Here is a 20,629-nt window from a genome sequence, read left to right on the forward strand (position 1 = left end):
AAAAGGTAGTTATATAACTAATTGATTTATATTAAAATGTTGAATTTATATTAAACAACTAATATTACATAATTAACCAATGTGAGGATGGATATAAAAATAGATGACAATGGGAAGGGGTATAATATAGAATAGAAGGGAAAAATTGAATTTGATTAAGATTAGAGATGTGGATGAAGGGTAATATTGTTTTTTTTTAAAAATAGATGAGGAATAAATATGGCAAAAAGGAAATATAGAAATTGTAAATTTAATTGAAATGACTAAACACTGTTTAAATTTGTGAACCAGCCAAATATTCTGTTCAAAGAAAATACATTGTATGTTTGTATGTGTGTTTCTAATTATTGCTATTTATTCATATTTGTTCTCTTTTATTCTTTAAAGTTTAACAATTCATTCTTAATCTTAATATCTTTATATTTGCTTGGGGTTGGCTTTCTTCCCTTTCATCTTTTTTATTGTACAGCAATCTTTCTCCTCAAACCTACCACCTCTCTCTTTTCTTTCCTTCTTACTTTCTCTTCCTCCCCCTCTTCTTCTCCTCCCTACTTCCTCTTCCTTTCTCCTTCTCCTCCTCTCTTCCTCCCTCTCTCTCCTACTCTAATTTCCCTTCCCTTCCTTCATCCCTCTCTATTGCTGTATCCTTTTATGCATATGGACTACTCAGAGGGCTGAAAAAGTTATTTCTGACTGGTCCTCACACTTTTGACCAGTCCTCGAACTTACGACTGTCCTCACATTTTACGTTTTTGCCCTATCTTGTCACCATGGTGAAGAGAAGCAGTTGTGAAATGAGTGACATGGTTGTTAAGAAAGCTACACGGGCATAAATGTGAGGATGGTCATAAGTGTGAGGACCGGTCAAAACTGCGAGGCCCAGTCAGAAATGACTTTTTTCAGCCCTCTGAAAAAAGTCTATGCACATAGCCACGCCCACCCGGTCACATGATGAGCTACCCACGCCTACAGTCACGTGACCAGCTAGCCACACCCATCCAGTCACATGATTGCCAAGCCACACCCCCAACTAAGCCACGCCCACAGAACCTGTTGTTAAAAAATTGAATCCCACCACTAGTGAAAGGGCCTCATAAGTGGAATAGCCTAGGGCCTCTTTCAATCTAAATCCGGCCCTGTGCCCAAGGGTTGGTGTTGGGATGGTTGCTTTTTAAGCTGTTCACAAGTAGGCTTGGCTTTGGGCTAAACAGGCAGCCGCTTAAATTTGCAGAGGATACAAATAATTCTGGATGTGGAATCTTTTATTATTCTTGACTGGTTTCATTTACTCTCCTTAAAACGGAATACAGATTATCCTGGTGTGCCACCCTTCCTGCAGGCTCTCTTACTCTCAGTTTTTAGCTCTTCAACCAAGCCACCCGAGGAGACCACCAGAGGACTCCCGGCGCCCGCCCACTAGACTGAGACGCCGACAATGCTCCCCTCGGAAACGGAGACGGGGCTTCCTTGCTTTACCCAGCGGCCCGAGATAGCGGCGGCCGTTGCAAACAACTCTTCGTCGGCCGCTCCGGAGCGTGGCCGGCGGGTGAGTGTCGCAGTTGCGGCGCGGGCCAGCCTCTTGCCCAGCTCGCAGGGCCACGTGCCGCAGGCCCGGGCAGCCGCCTCTCTCTCAAAGCCTGGCAAGGCGCGGCCGAGGGCGTCCACGTGCGAGGGGAAGGGCCAAGTTGCGCGCGGCCGAGCGCTTTTAAGAGCCGGCTCCCGCGGCCTCTGCTGAGCTGGAGTGCTGGGCTGCGGCTATGGAGGCGCCCGGCGGCGGAGGGCGGCACGCGCTGCTGGCTGTGATCGGGGAGATCGGGACGGAGCCGGAGCGGGAGGCGCTGCGTCACAGCTTGGAGCGCGGTAAGCCGTCGAGCGGCCGGGAGCCGAGCGCCTTCAGCACCTTGGACAGGGACCCGCGGCCGCTGCGGCGCCGGGCCGGGGAATAGGGCGGCCTGCGGGGCGGGCGCGTCTCTCCTCAGCGGCTCGCGGGGACTCCCGAGGGGCTTCGGGCGAAGGGTCGCCAACTGGCCACGGCTCAACGGGGCGACTCCACTTGATAGCCCAGCTCCGAACAGACCCTTGAATCCCGCGGCGTTTCCCGTGGCGGAGCTATCAAAAGGGGAGGCAAGAGGCGGGCCGCAGGGAAGGCAGAAAGGCCGGCCGAGGACCGCCAAGCTGAAAGTAGCCCAAGTCCCCCCGTTCTTCCCCCCCCCCACGCCTCCGAGCAATGGTCCCGGGCGGGGAAGGCGATGGCGCGGAGCTTCAGGACAGTCCCGGCAGCTTCCAGCTGGCAAGGAAAGTTTCCGCCTCTGCGCCTGGAAGCCGCGGGAACTCGGAGCGGTGGGCTGGCTCCGCCCGGTGCAGCGGCTGCCTTGGGAGAAAGTGCTGCAGTGCAGCTGCGCCTTTCTTCTTCCCGGAGTAGCGAGCGGGCCGAAGAGGGGAAGCGGGAGAGGCGCTCGGTTTCTCCCTAACCTCCTCCGGGCAATCACTTCTGAGGAGCCGTCAGGGCGTTCTTTGCTTCCAGGGGCTGCCTTTGGGTGTCTCCTTCAGGGTGATCAAAGGGGCTCCTCCAGGCAATCCAGTCCAAGCCGCTGCTCAGGGCAAAAACCCAAATCCCAGAGAGGAGCCCTCAGACTGGAAGAACAGACGGAGGGCAGGGACACCCATCATGCTCCGCCAGACTGACCTGGTTTTTATCATAGAAGAGACCCTACAGTCTGGTGTAAGGCTAATGGAAGTACTGGGAGAATATGGTGAAATAGCAGGAGCTCAAGGTGGTTCTGTAGAGGTCGCCATCCCCTCCTGCTTGCCCCCCCCCAGCGGCCTTCTAAATTGGTCCGAGAGGCAACAACTCATCCAAAGCTCCCCTGGAAGCTCCCACAGCTGGGCTGAGCTGGACTTGGGTCTGCAGCTTCTTAACCTCTGGCCCTTCCCTCCCCTTCTTTGAAGCAGCAGGAAATTAAATCGGCTCTTCCCGCTGCTGATCCTGATGATTCCGTGCCATGAAAATCAGGAAGGCGAATCCCCCGCGGATGCCACCCTCCGCTCAAGCACCTCCCGTGCAGGGGAGGAGGCACCGATTCACTGAATGATTGTTTAATAATGGATTTTATTGTTGGATTTTGACTTATTATTAAGAGTCATCTTAATAATCAGTCAAAATCCAACAATAAAATCCATTTTCCACATCCTGCAGTCCGGAGAACTTCTTTTCTTCAACTCCTCTTCAAGTACTGGAAGTGTGTTGTTCACAAGAGTTCTAAATTCTTTTGATTGTCTACATTGGTGTTCTAAAGCAGATCTCTAAAGCAGATTAAGTCTATACCTTTTTTCACAGTCTTATTAAGAAAGTTAGTTAAGCAAAAAAAACAAGATAGTTAATCTGGCAAGATTTTTTTTTCTTTAAAAAATCCATGCTTATTTTTGATAATTAATATATAGTATTTCAAGATGCTTACAGATTGATGTTTTTACAATCTGATTTTGGTTAAGATCAATTACCCAAATTAGGTACAATTTATTAGGATATGAAAAATATACACAGAATTATCTCAAAGGTGCTTTCTCAAGAGGCAACTGGACTTCCTGGTTTTTCTTTGAAGACATTTCATTTCTCATCCAAGAAGCTTCTTCAGTTCAGATCAGATCAGAACTGAAGAGGCCTCTTGGATGAGAAGCGAAACGTCTTCAATGAAAAACCAGAAAGTCCACTTGCCTCTTGAAAAAGCACCTTTGGGACAACCAGGACTTGGATGACTGAGAATCTCCATAGACATACATAGCATTAATTTACTAAACTACTAACACTATAAACCAAAAGCTTAACAGTTTTAGTGATTCAGTAAATTACTACGGTTTTGTAGTAATTTACTACAAATTTTATCACAAATTTTATAATTTACTACAAAACTACCATAGTTTACCATTTACCGTAGTTTTGTAGTAATTTACTGTTGAATTAAATTGTACTAATTTACTATTGAATTAAAATACAAGTCTTAATTCAATGGAGACTATTTTTTTAAGTATATTTAAGGTCTAGGAAAATAGATATAACTAAATGAATTGTTTGGTTATAAGTATTGTTACTTACTTACTATTCTAAAATCATAATATAACAATTTTAAAAAATTCCGCCCTGAAAAGTTATGGGGTTTTTAAAATGGAAAACAAATAGCAGAATAACTCCTGTAAGTAATCTATGAAGTGCCATTTAAAAGAGGAAAAATATGATCCTTATCTGTTTTGATTTATTTGGTTGTTTAAATCTTTAGATCAGTTTAAATAAAAGCAGAAATGAAGAAGGATCTCTATAATTAATTAAATTTGCTCTTCAGGACATGGACAAAAATTATCTTGAACAAACGGAACAGCCCTAAATTATTGTTTTTAAGAGTAACACCGCTAACTGATGGTTTATACAATCTTAACAGTTTTGCTATACAGTCAAGTTACTTTCTGTGTTTGTTACAGAAAAGTTTCTGCCCTTGAAATAAGAGAGGTGATTGCCCAGCAGCTAAACAGTGCCAGTTCTCAGCCATTCAACAAAATCCAGATAGCTGTGCAGGAATGGCAGTATGTTTGTGCCTCCTCTCTGGAGTGGTTTCTGCCCTGACTGCTTTCCATATGTTTCTTGTTTTGCATGATTTTAGCTTGCGAGAGGCCCAAGTAACCATGTAAAGCCCCATTCACATAGCAGTTGTATGGATTCCGTCAGCAGCTTTAAATAATGACTCAGCAATAATGCATAACTCTGGGGTAGGTGTGTGTGCACGCAGACACATGCTTGTGTGTATGCCTGATAGCAGTTAATAATACCTACAAGTATTATTTTCATATTTAGTTACCCATATATATAATTAACCATACTTTCAATAAAAATCAGAATTTATGAGAATGTATACTTGAGATGCCCATTTGCAAAACGCTGCCCATCCCAGCAAAACACTGCACCTAGGATTATTTTTTAACTTAATTTGTAGAGTCATGTCAGATATGACTCTGCATATTAAGTCTATGTCGACTATGCAGGCTATGTCGGATATTAAAAAGAAAGTCATCAAATTTGCAGACAACACCAAGCTGGAGGAAAAGCCAACAGATTCACAAAATAGATTCAAGATCCAGATGGATCTTGACAGACTTGAACACTGGACCAAATCTAACAAAATGAAATGCAATAGTGAAAAAAATATAAGGTTTTACCCATAGGCAAGAAAAACCAAATGCACAGGTATAGAATAGGTGGTACCTGGCTTAACACTAGTCCCTGTGAGAAGGGTCTACGGGTCCTGGTGAACCACCACTTAAGTATGAGCCAGCAGTGTGCTGCAGCTGCCAAAAATGGCAATGGCTGCATCAACAGACGGATAGTATCAAGGTCATCTGAAGTGTTAAGTGCTGCCTTACACTGCTTTGGTAAGATCACACTTGAAATACTGCATCCAGTTTGGTCACCATGATACAAAAAAGATGTTGAGACTCTAGGAAGGGTGCAGAGAAGGGCAACAAAGATGATTAAGGGATTGGAGACTAAGACATATGAAGAATGGTTGCAGGAGCTGGGTATCCCTAGTCTAATGAAGCATAATGAACCGGAGTGACATGATAGTAGGGGCTGTCACAAGAAGAGGGGATCAACCTAGTCTACAATGCACTTGAGAGCAGGACAAGAAGCAATGGATGGAAATGTATCAAGGAGAGGTCCAACCTAGAACTAAGAGAAATTTCGTTGACAGTGAGAACAATTAACTAGTACAATGGCTTGCCCACAGAAGTTATGGGTGCTCCATTACTGGAGGTTTTTAAAGAAGTGATTGGACAGCCATTTGTCTGGAATGGTAGAGAGTCTCCTGCTTGAGCAGGGGGTTGGACTAGAAGACCTCCAAAGTCCTTTCCAACTCTGTTATTCCATATTCTGTTCCGTATATATACGCTCATGGTGGTTTCTACTTTACTGGAACATTTGTTTCATGACAAAAATATGCTCAAAGGCTCTTTAAGACTGAGACATGACCCATTAACCGTTTTAGAAGAAAATATCTTCATTATACAACCTTTAGCCATCTTGCTACAAAAAAAGCCCAAATAAATTCTTAGCTGTTTCATTTTTAAAGTAGTGTCTTCTGTCTTCTTCCAGTACAAGTCTTTACATACGATCTATGATGCCTCCTTCACCATCTTGGTGATAACACTTCAGTCAGACTCCTGTTGGCTGTTGAGGTTGCTGTGGATAGGTCTTCTTCCATGAAGGAGGATTGGGAGCCTTCTTTATCTTGAGGCTTCTGTCCACTTAACACTGTTGTGGGCTTCACAAAACACCATTTAGGTGTCATAGGGACTCCTTATAAAAACTGGTTTACCAGACTTCTGGAATCTCATTGACCAGTCTGTTTCTTTAAAAAATGGCTGCATGGCTGAGCATTCGTGTGTGTGTGTGTGTGTGTGTGTGTGTGTGTGTGTGTGTGTGTGTGTGTGTGTTTTATGTGTGCAAATAAATATAAAATATAAATACCACCGTCATGCCTGAGCTCAAGGAACTCAAGGAATAGATGGTGGATAGAGGACAGTCATAGATATGCCAGTTAGCTGCAATTGTATTATATTGCACAATATATACTGTACGATTATAATAATGTAATGTAATGTAATGTAATGTAATGTTTAATATAATATAATATAATATAATATAATATAATATAATATAATATAATATAATATAATATAATATAATATAATATAATAATATAATATAATATAGTATAATATAGTATAATATAGTATAATATAGTATAATATAGTATAATATAGTATAATATAATATAAATTCTGTGTGTGTATGTGTATACGTATGCATATGTGTCTATATATCTATCCATATCCATACACACACTCTCACACACCCATATATACATACACACACATACTGTATTTGTGTGTGTATAATTTTATTAAGAATGATTATAATAGTAAAATCTAATACAAACGAAAAGCAAAGAAATGAAATGAAAAAATAGAGGTGAAAGAGAAAAGAAAGAGGTATATATATAACGGTATATATAATAAAGTGATTTCCAACCTTCATTACAAGTATAAGTAAATTTAGTTATCTTCATCCCCTCTAAGCTTGCAAACAATTATGGTATCTCTTAACTCAATATCCCATTTCTCCTTTCTTTTACTTCTAACAATCTTAAGCTTTCATTCATTCAAATATTGTCATAGTATTTAATTTCTATTCATTTCTCCTTTGCCTCATTGCACATAATTCTTCACGACTTTAACAAGCCTCTTTTTTCAGTAGGGAATAATTATCCAGGTCAATCTCTTGATTTATCATTTTATTTTCCTTTAAAAACTTAAAATCTAAGTAAATTTCTTTTATAAATCCAGTAAGACATCCTTTTCTAAGCCATTATCTTGACCTGGCAATTGTAATAGCTTAGAAGTAATTAATGAGAAATTTTGTGTTCAAAAAGAGTGGTTTGCAAACTTAGTAGTCTTTAAAAGTCCCACTGTGGGACTTAGAGGTCTCTAAGCAGGCTATATTCTGAGGAATAAACAGACATCAGTCATGGATATCAGTGTCAGCAGGATACTAAGGGGACAACATAGTTCTACCAAATGCCCCCCCCATCAAAAAATGGCATTATGAACAAAGTAAACCTGAGCCACCTTAAAAGACTGGCACAATGCCCAGGCTGCCAGCAGAGGGTCATTCAGGACTGGCATAAATCCCCAAGGGAGACCCCTGGCTGAGTTGTGACGAGGTAGGCCCAGGAAAGGTTGTAGCAACTCTCCTGCCTGTGGAAGATAGCAATGCCAAGTTATTTATTCAGATATGCCACAACACACACCCACACCCACGGAAAGAAGCTCAACAAAAAGGATACCAAAAGGAGACCGCCCACATCCCAGGCCTGGAAGTACCAGGGAAGAGCCAAGGACTGTGTCAAGCACTATGTCAAAAGCCTCCAGCTGTTCCAGGTGCTGATGTAACCAGAACTGGGGGAAAAGTTCAGAGCCGATTCCCCAGCCTTAGGATGGGAACATGGAACAGCTGCAGCATGAACCAAGAAAGCTGGTTGTTGTTAAAGTGGGATTACATTGTGCATGATAGAAATCTAGGAGTCAGTGAATTCATATGAATGGGCATGGAAAACTTGTCATCAGATGAATTTGGAATTTTCTATTCTGGAAATGCAACTTACAGAAAAAGTGAAATAATATCATTGTCCCAAAAGACTCTGCTGCCCCTGCAACCCACTCAGTAGCAGAAAAATTGACATCAGGATTCAAGGACATCACCCAGTTATAGGCATCAACAATGCTATTGGAAATCGAGTCATGGCAACTGGACTTCTTTTCCTTTTTGGGTTAAAACATTTCTGACTGAAGAAGACTAAAGAAGGTGCTTGGGTAAGCAGCAAAACGTTCCCATGACTCAGCTTCCAGACAACTCTACCTGGATGACTGAGAAGCTTCATCAACATACACAATATTATTTTGAGCCATTTAAGCTTTCTAAATAAATAAACACGCACAGACAAAAATCCTGCTATGCTGCCTCATCCTGGCAGGGATGAATGAAGAACTATCTGTATGGTTGTTAAAAACTGATACCGACTTGATAGCACATAATCAAATCAGCCACTGAAGAACTGGTTGATACATTGTTGTAAATGACCACATATGTGGTGTCTTTATTGCCTTACATAGTGACATTATATAGTTTGTTACTTTCAGCTACAGAGCACTTGTCAGCATCTCATTGGCTCACAAAAGTCTTCCAGCAACTATAAGATCTTTGGTTAACCATTACTGCTTTGCTTAAGCACTTATAATGTTTAGCTATAGTTGAAGTATAACATATCACATTTCCTCCTCTGTTGCTCTTCTTATTTACAGATTTAGGCTCTTATTTCTAATGTCATTTCCTGGTGCCTACGTGCATGTAACCTTCCTTATCTGAGGTTTGCCTTCGAGATTAGGAAAATTCCTGCACGTATGCAAACTCCTACATGTCCCCTCTTTTTATTTAATTTTGAGGGAACAAAGATTTTTGTATATATCGCATTTGAGGAGGAGGCAGAGAGAGAGAGAGAGAGAGGGAGAGGACGAAACATAGTAATTAATGAGGGAATACACTGAATGAAACAACAGCAAGTAACTAACATGACAATAATAATCACAGCATAAAAAAACAACTGCTTAAGCCAGGACCAATCAGGAAGCCAATTGGTCAACCAGTCAAAAGGAGAAGAAATAGCATGAACATTATTTTGAAAATATGATTGAAGTTCATTAAGTTCATCTTCAATAGTCTTATTCAGAGAATGAAAATGAACAGCACATCCACAATGGCCAACAAATTTACAAAAAAACCCTTGTCGTGCTAACAAATAGTCAATAGCAAAACATTGCTGGAGAACATCCTGATTCAGGTCCTCAATTTCATGTTGGAGATCATGAACAATAGCAGCAGTGGCATTAATTGATTTCTCCAGGCAACATGTTAAGCCCAGGATAGAATGTCTATTTTCTTGAGCTATTATTCCAGGGTAAGCCCCTAAGGTGATCACCCCAGTAATAGCTCCAGCCACAGCACGGCCAAAGATATTTAAAGAAGAAAGTTGTGTATCAATGATGACTTCATCATTGTAGGACCTAATGGAGCACGGCGTTGTCGTGAAGAAGAAGAGAGAGCACCAATCTGCACAGGTAGGGGAAAGTAGCCAATAGCAGCACACTGATAGTTCTGAGGGTGTACGATGGTTGCATATTTGTCAAAAAAGAACCACATATTAGGGTTTTTTAGTTGCCAGCCAGCACAAATGGATCCAGTATCAGTCATATCAGAAGCGTTAAAAATAGGAAAATTATCAGGATACATTTCTGGAACTAAATTAGGTCCATACAATAAAGAATTAAAGGTTCCCCATAATCAATAATAACCAGTACAATAGCTATAATTCCCTACTTTCTATAAAATGTGTTGAGCTTTAGCATAATCATTCCAATTGTTAAGCCAAGTATGGTGAGCATAACAACAAAAACATAAACCTTTAGTAAATTGATTAGTACGAAGATAACGTCAGCGAACTGAGTTAAGTTGCGCTGGGGGCTTGGAAAACAACCAGGAATGGTGAATGTTTTGCAGCTGTGAAACAATAAAGGAAGAAGAAGATATTAAATCAGGTATAAAAGCAACTTGACCAAAAGCCATAGGAGGCTCATAGTACAGGGTGACATTAGTACCGTGAACCAAAAACATATATTGAGCATGACGAACCCAGAGATTAGGGTTAAGTTGTATAGGATGAGTGTCATTTAAAGCAGTAACAGAACCAAAAGAAGATAAGAGAATACAAAAAAGAATTGTGACAGAATTAGCTGTAATAATAGCAAAAACAGCAGCAACTAGATTTTCAGGAGTCTGAGGTAGATCAGCTGTTGAGCTTGGTATGTTGTGGCTGTTAAGGATATTGTTGTTGTGTTACCAACCAGCAGAGTAAATGCACAAGGAAACGTTGCTGAGAGCAATGAATAAGAGATATGCAAATTGGTTTATCAAAAGCTTACTTTATAGTAGAAAAACAGTCTCATAGTCTTTAAACAAATTCCAAGTCTTTGCCATTTAAATCAGTCCAGTAGTTACAGATATCTTCCCACCAAACAGACAGTAGTTGGTTAGAATAACAAACTCACTCTGGTTCACAAACCACAATGGTAACAGATCCATCCAGCGATGATTAGCAGAATGTTAGCAACTCCTCACAATGGCAGCTTATAATAATCTGGTAGCATATCACATCATCTTCATACACAATAGCAGCATATCATAGCAGCTTCATCATCAAACTGAATACGTTACAATCCCTTGCTTAAATACTCTCACAACCAGTCATTACCTAATTACAGCATGACTCAGCATTACCATGAATCAGCAAGAAAACCTTAAAATCACATAATACATATTCATATTAAAGACACAGAACACATATATTGCCCGGATAACTTGTTAGGCTCAAACCATATCCTAACATTCTCCCCTTTGGACAGGTCAATATATACAGTCTAGATTCTTAATCCATAGCTTTCACAACACATGGTATGTTTTATAGCACTTTGCGCTTTGGTAAAATTATCAGCAATATTGTCTTCCGACATACAATATTCCAACTTAACCATGTTGCTTTGGATACACTTGGCAAACTACGGTTGCTTTATATCGATCAAGTGGATGCCTTTCCCTAGTAGATCTCCTAGGTAATACAGGACTTACTGCAGATGATCCATCTGACTCCTCCCCTAAACCTACTTCCTGTTCTTCCTCCTTGATAGAGGACTCTACATCATCTAAATCCTCAGGAATATAATCAGGAATATGATGCTTTATACTAACAGTATTATTATCATGTCTATAACCTGCACGCTCTAGTTTATCCCATCCTACGTGCTCTAGAAATTCAGCACTTGCACTACAATAAACACTAGTAGTTCCCTGTGCCCAAAATCTAAAAGACCTATTATTTGATTCATAGCCAACGAAAAACATTTTTCTGGCTCTCTGTTGATCCTTTCTCCTTAAACTAGATGGAATATGTACCCAAGCTGGGGCTCCAAATGTGTGTAAGTAACTAAGATTTGGTTTCCTCCCATGCCATAAGGTGAATGGTATTTCTCCTGTAGAGGAATGAACCACGTTGTTTAACACATGGTTAGCACACATAACAGCCTCACCCCATAAATTTTCAGGCAAACCAGAATCTGCCAACATAGTTCTAGTCATGGCTTGTAATGTTTGACCTCTTCTTTCGATATACGAATTGTGCTGTGTTCTGTAAGGCGCAGACCGTTTATGCTGGATCCCTGCATCCTGCAAAAACTTTTCCAATCTTTGGTTGGTAAATTGTGTACCATTATCAGGTACAGATAATGTCAGCATTTAACCTTAAATTTCTGTTTCCTTTCCACAAAATGTAGCCAGTTTTTTTTTTATTGAAAAAGTTTTCAAATACAAATTCCCCCCCCTTTTTTTTCCCCTCTCCCTCCCTAACCCCCCCTCCCCACCCATCCCCCCCTGTGACTTCTTCGTAACAAAAAAAAAAACCTAATTCATAACAGATTACTTACTCCCTCCTCTAGATATTGACCTTTACTTACTAAAAATATTATTAATATTATAACATCCCCCTTTATCCATACATTTCAGAAAAGAGAAAAGAAAGGGGAAAAAAAAAAGACATTATACTATGACATTATAGAATAACTTCTCCACTTTAAAACTATACAATAAGTCCTACTTTAACATTTAATCTTCTATATATATTACTATAACATTTCAAAGCGGCCTTCCCCATAAAATCTAGTTTAACATTTATTCCACTCTATCCATTTCCTCCACTCCCCTAAATATATCACTTAAGAATCCCTTTTCTTAGACTAATCAATCTACTAACTAGCTTATTCACCCACTATCATGCAAAATTACCATACACAACATTTCTTAATATCTTTGATTCACTGCCCACACTACTTAAAAATATATGTCTATATTTTCCATTATATCTAAATAAAAAAAAAGAAAAGACAATGACTTTAAATTTATAATCCATATAGTATCTTCTTTGAGGTCTTTCCACTGGATTGGTAGAACCAACATCCATAATCGGGTAACATAGCTTGCTGGTGCAACAGTTTATTCAGGATCTTCAATCATATCTGCCCCCATCAGTAGTAAATATCTTCTTATATGTATAAAAGTAAAAACAACCACCCGAGTGACATTATAATTATATTCCATATAGTAATAATTGTGGGTTTCATCAGGATTATTAATTCCCATCATCGTAGTGGGTAACAACCCGATCTTCTGCATGCCCCAGCATAATTCTCTTGCCTTGTGATTCAAGATAATATAATATGTTTATCAACACAAAAAGAAATTCCAAAATGGATAATTCAAATCCATCAGTTTAAGGCTCGTTTCACGTCCCCAAATTACGGCCATGCAGAGATCTGCCACAATCCTCAGGATGATATTAACCAATACGTCGCCTCTTCTGTGTTTACACATAATCATTCATATTTTAAAGTCACTGGCTTCACTGTTGCCTGATTTAGAAATTTCTATTTTTATGCCACCTATTTCTTTTTTTCTTTTCTTTTTGTGGGTTTGGTTTCCATCCTGGTTTCCTTTCTACAAATTGTGTATCATCTGGTCGGTTTTTATTCTGCTTTGTAGATTGGTCTTGTTGGTTTTGTTTTTGTATCTCATGTTTCTTTTTTATCCCTTGTATATCCCCTAATTGGTTTCCATGCTTATCCTTGCCTTGATAAGTCATCACATTAAGGTTAGATGCCACTTCTCTCAAATTTGTAGATAGTCCAGCTGGGGTATCCAATAAATCCAAAGGCAATTCATCTGGTACAGTCTCTGTAATTCGATATTTTACCTTTATTTCCGGCTCCTTCTGCTTATCCTGTATTATACCTGAAGATGTTAAGTTCATTTTCAACCTATTTTGATAAAATTCTTCCGCTCTTTCAACAGTATTTAGCTGATATCTTTCTCCTTGGTATCTAAATATAATACCCACTGGGGCGTCCCACCTGAATGGGATATTTCTCTTTTTTAACTCATTCACCAGAAAACCAAATTTCTTCCTTTCCATCAATATCTTAGGTGGGAGTTCCTTGTAAATCCAAATCTTTCTTCCATACAATTGCAAATTAGAATTGAAGGAATTTTGCACGATATTATTCCTAATTTCTTTATCTGTAAAATAAATCACCACATCTCTAGGCAATTGCCTTTGCTTGGCAATCCAGGAGTTGATTCGATAAACTCTGTCAATCCTACAAAACACTTCGTCAGGTTGAACCTTTAGAATCCCAGCTAGAAATTCAGAAGATATTTTCCTTAAATCATCTCTATTATTTTCCTGCAAACCTCTTAATCTTATCGCATATTCTGTGAAATTATATTGTACCATTAAAATCTCTTTTTCAATCTTCTGTTGCAGATTTTCTGCATTACCATACTTTTGATCAGCATCCATTTTAGGTTTTTCTTCTAAGCTATTATCCTGAGTGTTTGTCAAATCATTTTCAATTTTTTGAATTCTATTGTCCAATTTATCTTGAATTTCTTCCATTTTAGACTCTAGTACATTAGTATTTGTGTCCAACTGTATCATAAATTCTGTAAAACCATTAGCCACTTTTGAGAATTTTTTCTCCAAAAAATCAAACTTAGATTTCACCAATTCTTTAATTTCCTGCTTAAATTTTTCAAGTTGCTGATTCACAATCTCCTCCCTTCTTTCAATCTCCTCTATAAAAAATTCTATTATATTAAAATCAGGTTTCTGAGACTGAAGAGTTAAGACTTGTTCCTTTAAGTTGTTGGTGGGGGAATCCCCCCCCTTCTTGTTTATCTGACTTTATGAGTCTCAGTGCCATGTTTCCACCCAGGCAGGCTTTGTTAAAAAAAAGCAAGAAAGACTTCTTTCCAATCAACAACAATATCAGGTCTCCAAGGGAAAAAAAAGAGAAAAAGACACAGGAGCGAAGTTTTGTCTACAAATGTAGCCAGTGGTATTTATTCCGCTACATTGTAGTAATAAAAAACGGAAGGACTTTCCCTTTCAGCCTCTCCTCCAGCCGACGCCATTTTAAAAGGCTTTTTTTCCTCTTTCTTTTCCTCCTCTCTCTTAAGTAATTTTTTTTAAAAAAATCAGTAAAATACTTGCGGTTCAGTATTACAGGTCCAGCTCACATTTTCTTTGAGTAGTCTGTTAAATTTGCAGGCTTGCTTTTGACGCCTGGCTCTGCATCAGCAGAGGTCTCCCAAAGCCCGGAGCAGCGTCTGGGGATACGGGGCATCTCATCCGCTCCGTCCCGAAAGTAAAGGAAAAACTTTTGGGACTCCGCAGAGAGTTCTACCCACCCCTGCCGGCTCTATCTCTGTTTCCTCATGGAAACGGAGTTTTTTCGAGCCGCCATTCCGTTGTGAAGGCGGCTCTGACAGGCAGTGGAAGCTGACGATCCCAAAGGAACGTCTGGCAGCAACAAACAGCAAACCAGAAGTCAAAATGTAGCCAGTTGTTAATATGCTGGAATGTTTCACATTTTGTTTTCATTAGATAACAGAATCCTATCTTGAATAATGGTCTACTATGCTCAGAATATAGCAGGCACCTCCTATGCTGGGTTTCTTGGGTCCAATTAGGTCTACAAACACTACCTCTAATGGATTTTTTGTTTTAAAACCATTAACACGGTTTGCTGGTGTTACCCTACTTTTTTGCTGACTACAGGCATTGCAATTTAGATATTTACTACATGCTTGTAGCTTTATCCCTTCAGATAACTGAACTGTTTAACGTCCTGAAATTTAAATACCCAAGTCTCCGGTGTAACAGATGAATACATTCATCGTGTGGTTTAACATTCTTATAAACAGACTTAGACTTAGCCACCAATACTGGGTTATCCCTTAAAATAAATAAATCATTTTCTAAACTTGCAGTAACAACCTTGCCATCTTTCTCAATAAAACACTTATCATTTTTAAATGTTACTGTAAACCCAAATTGCAATAATGATTTAACAGATAATAAATTGAATTTTAACCCAGGAATATATAACATAGGCAATGGTTCATTACTAAATGACCAATGAGCAACACCCTCTCCAGCTACCTTAACTTTCCAGCCATTTGCTAGTTTAACATGTTGGTTACTCTTCTCCATTTTAATAAAAAAATTTCTATTTCTAGAAATAGATTGAGAAGCACCACTGTCAACAACCCAACAATCCTGGTTAACATCAGTAGTTGAACTGGATATAGCTAAATTACAACCCTTCTTGGGTCTAGTATTGTCCTAACAGACATTTTCTTATTCTTACAATACTCAGCTATATGCCATTTAGCCCCACAAGCAAAACAGCGTTTTACAAAATAGGCAGTTGAATACATTTTTTCTTCTTTTGGTTGTTGCACTCTCAACTGATCCCTTTCTTGTCTTCTTTTGGATTCTTCCAATAACCTGGACAACTTGTTAGGCTCAAACCATATCCTAATAGTGGCCTTCACTTGCCCCCACGTGATTGGCGAGGGTCCTTGCCTCTGAGGGTCAGGAGCAAGACAATACTTCACTAGCGGTCTTGTCAGTGGTTCTCTTGCACAAAAATGAACATTAACAGGAACATCTGAAAAGGAATCTACAAGAGTTAAATAATTCCAGGTAAACAAAGCATCAGATAGTAAATGTTGAATCTTTCGCAAATGGTATGGGCCAGACTCATGCTGCAGCTGTCTCTGCAAAAAGGACTTAAAGGTTAATAATAGCAAAAACAGGAGTATTCCAGGGGCTAGTAGAGGGTTCAATATGACCAGCAGCTAATTCTTCCTGAACAAGTTGCTGTAAAGCAGATAATTTTTCCATTGAAAGGGGCCACTGCTCCACCCACACGGGGGCAGTAGAGAGCCACTTAAGGGGAAGAGTCATCATCCAAAATCAATTGAGCATTTAAAAAAGAATGTAAATCACGACCCCAAATATTAGTATGAATATCCAAAATATAAATATATCACGGATTGACTACTGCAACGCTCTCTACATGGGGCTGCCCTTGAGGACCACTCGGAGGCTTCAGCTGGTGCAAAATGCAGCCGCGCGGGTTGTGATGGGACAATCCCGATACTCCCATGTTACACCCCTCCTGCGTGGTTTGCATTGGCTGCCGGTTGCCCTCCGGGTGAGATTCAAGGTGCTGGTGTTGACCTATAAAGCCCTACATGGCTTAGGACCAGGATATTTGGTGGACCACCTACAGCCAGCAACAACATCCCATCGCCCGGTTCGCGCCCATAGAGAGGGCTTACTCAGGGTGCCGTCGGCTAGACAGTGGCGGCTGGCGGCCCCCAGGAGTAGAGCCTTCTCGGTTGGGGCCCCACCCTCTGGAATCAACTCCCCTTGGAGCTCCAACTAGCGCCCGACCTTCGCACCTTCCGCCGGGAATTAAAAACTTGGCTTTTCAAATCCCTTGACCTGGTCTGATGATGGGGTTTTTAAGGGTTTTAATGGGTTAATTTTAAATTTTTTAGATTTTAGTCTTTATTTTTATTGTGGCTTGTGTTTTATTGTTGTGAGCCGCCCTGAGTCCATTGTGAGATAGGGCGGCATATAAGCCGAATAAAATAAATAAAATAAAAAATAAATAAGGTTGCAGGGCAAAGGACTTACCAGTCGTGGTAGAGAATATCGTGCACACTCTGCCAGGCTGCAGTGGAACCACCTACACCCCATAAAGAAGAAACTGATGTCTTAGGCCATTGCACAGGCCACTGTAAAGATGAAATAACAGTAACATTGGCTCCAGTATCAAGCAACCCTTGAAAAGGTTGCTTATTCAAGTAGAGAGTTAACAAAGGGCGAAAAGAAGTAACAGACTGAAGTAAAGCCACAGAAGGAGAGGTAGAACCAAAACCAGCATCCCCACGTGCCCCTGTGCCAGGACATGGGACTTGATAGGGGAGCAAAAGTAATTGAGCAATAGAACATTGAGCAGGAAGAGTTTGAGGAAGGTTCCCCCAAGCCTGACTAAAAAGAGTTCCAGTGTAATCAGAATCAATAACACCAGGGACTACAAAGCACCCCTTTTTATGAGCTGAAGATCGAGGCAAGATAAGACCCACTAAACCAGAGGGAAGAGGGCCTTTAAATTGAGAAGGAATCAATTTAACCTCCAAGGGAATTTTAAATTCCACAGATTCCTGAGTCAAAATCATTCGGAAAACTTGCTTCCAATCCTCAGGAATCATAGTATATCCATTTTTTATCCCTTCTACCAAGCCTCTAGTAAAATTACCACTGATGCCATACTCTGTAACAGCCTTTTTTAGTTCCCTCAAAATTTGATAAGGTAATCCTTCCCATTCTGATATCTGCTGTCCTGCCAATTGGACCTGGCCCTGATGAAATTGTACAGGACATACAGACAATAATTCAGCAAGTTCTGCCCTAGGCATGGAGGAATCCTTTTTACAGGATTCTACCATTTTTTGAAAAGAGGATTGAACAGCAGAGTCAGAAGGTTTAGTAATCTGACCTATGTCAGTAAGAGCTGAAGGAGGCAGAGTCAGATAGTCCGGGGAGGAAGGAGGACAGACAACAGCATTGGAGTAACATGGAGGTGGAGGAGTTAAAAGAGACAGTTCAGTATTTCCAAATTTTTCCACTGCATAGCGACATAAATGCCATACATGCAAAATATCTACCTTAGCTCTTGGCTCAGTATGTAAAACTTTCCCAATTTTTTGGGACTAGGAACCCACAATTTGTACAGAAAATGAGCTATACATTATTAACACATTATTTCAACAATTCAAATAACAACTCTGCATCTGGGAAATGCTGTAATAAAATATTTTATGCAGCAATAGATGGTAAAGCTCTCTGCTGAATAGCAAAGCAACATCATTCACCAAAATACACCCCAGAAATAATCTAGTCCCTGTGAAATATAATCTTGAACCCACTGCAGAAAAACAGACAATTATGGTTAGAAACACATTCAGAAACCTAAATTTTGTGGACAGAAGTGGGAGGAAATGCAGAAAGGAATTTAAAGGACTGCAAAAGAGGAAGCTAGAAAGCCAAAAGCAACCCTGGAAGGAATCAAAGAACCAGTCAAAGAAATGGCCACCGAAGGAAGATTGGTCAAAGCCAGAGGAGAGTCTAACTCAAGCGGATTCATTTGCATTATATTCTTTTATTCTCTTTCAAGTTTTCTTTGGTATTTTTTATATGTTTTCTTTCAAGTGTTCCATGGCTTATAAGCTCTGCTGCTCCAGGGCAAGCGGTGGTCGGTGGCTGTTTCTCCACTTGGCAGCTCAGCTACCAAAATGACTTTTGTTGTGCAAGAGAGGTGTCATTGACCCGGCTTGCTTAGCACTTCCATTGTAGTGCCAAAGTGGCTTTTTAGTTCCTCGTACATGTAAGAATTCAAAATAGAACTCAGTGAGAATGTAGGGGAAAAGAAGGCAGAGTTGAAGTTAAGTGTAGAGTTGTTATGCTCCCACAAGCGGTGTCACTTGAATTCCATTGACCCTTATCTGGTCTCAGGTTAGAATTGAACTTTAGTTGACTAGATTCTTCTGTATGGCTTGAGCAACGATCATGATCCTCTGTGCCTGACAGGGAAAACCAAATTAAGTTTTCCAAAAGGTCTCCCTCCAGCCCCCCTGCCCTTGAGCTGTCAGAGCAGAGGTGCAGATGTTGCATTGGGTTATGTCCTTTGCATGGAGTTTACCTGACTTCCATCAGCACCCTCTTGGGGGGTGCGGGAGAATTTGAAATCCATAGAATAGTATCTGGCCACCCATATCAGATGAGTCCCAAATGGATTGAAATCAGTCACATCATGCCTGAGTCTTACTAGTCAATATAATTGAAATATTCTCTTAGGCTAACCCTCTTTACACGGTACCAGGGTAAAAATGAATGAATGGGAAAGAAGGGAGCGAGGGGGGGAGGGCTGGGAGCAGGAGTGAAATCTAAAAATTTTCGCTACCAGTTCTGTGGGCGTGACTTAATTGGTGGGCATGGCTTGGTGGTCAGGTGATCTGGTGGGCGTGGCTTGGTGGTCAGGTGGGTGTGGCCAAGTCAACATCATTTCTTTGCCCTTTTTGACCTAAAAAGAAGATATACCAATTATTTCATGCAATCAATTCTTAAATAATAAACAAAGTACACAAAACAATAAGAGGTACACAAATACTTATATAAGAGCAATAAAAGTGTTGTATTCAACATCGCTTCTTGCACCAATGATAATAATGACCTACAAGGCGATATAACATTATACAAATTTAACCATTTAATACATAAATAAGAATAACAGAAGTACACAAAACAATAAAAAGCAATAAAAGAGGTACATAAATACTTACATAAAACTGTTAGTCGTCTTTAGCATTGAGATGTCTTCACATAGCTATTTCAGTGGTACTCTCCTCACTTCCACTTTTCTTGCACTTGATGCGCGGATCATTAGCTGAGCAATGGTGTTCTCTGAACCATTTTTTCACTGCAGGAATAGGGTCCCATTTTGGAAGAGGTAGTCCGGTAATGCTGATGGTCATGAGGTTGGTTAGATTGGAAACAGCTAGGCAATTTCTGCTCTCTGAACATATCACATTCATTTTCAAAAAAAACCTTTCCGCTTCCGCAGAACTCAACTGCAATTGTTTTGCAAATGTTTTGCTTTTTTGATACTGTCAGGAATTGCATACCTCTTTGAATCTTTTAAGACATTCTCCACAAAATCTCTATAGCCGTTGATGTCAATGTCATAGTTGAAAATGTCACTAAATGTGTGCAGTTGTTCTTCAGCTGCTGCCCATGGAACAACTATTTCCTCAAAAATCCCAGTATTCTGGCACCAAAACTGTAGAAACTGTAGTTTATTTGTGGTGTCTTGCAGTTGGTTCCCAGTTTTTAAATGCTCACAGTCCATCAGTCGTTTCTGCAAATTTTTGATGATACTTTGTAAAAATCTTTCTCAATGAAGACCAACAAATCGATAGTTTTCTATGAAGTTTATATTCCTGAAGGCT

General features: G+C 40.1%; 1 protein-coding gene and 1 pseudogene across 1 annotated transcript in view; one reads left to right on the forward strand and one right to left on the reverse strand.

Annotated features, from left to right (window-relative positions):
• The first annotated feature begins 1,704 nt into the window (after positions 1-1,704).
• The window catches only part of MAP1A (microtubule associated protein 1A), a 76,412-nt gene continuing 57,487 nt past the window's right edge, over positions 1,705-20,629 (forward strand). The window contains exon 1 of the mRNA XM_034435560.3: positions 1,705-1,860. Coding sequence (XP_034291451.2) covers positions 1,758-1,860 — 103 coding nt within the window. The 5' untranslated portion in view covers positions 1,705-1,757. The remainder of the gene's footprint in view (positions 1,861-20,629) is intronic.
• LOC148112131 (uncharacterized) lies at positions 9,038-10,435 on the reverse strand (annotated as a pseudogene).

This window comes from Pantherophis guttatus, chromosome 13 (assembly GCF_059756535.1).
Source record: "Pantherophis guttatus breed Tessera chromosome 13, ASM5975653v1, whole genome shotgun sequence".
Classification (NCBI taxonomy): Eukaryota; Metazoa; Chordata; class Lepidosauria; order Squamata; family Colubridae; genus Pantherophis; species Pantherophis guttatus.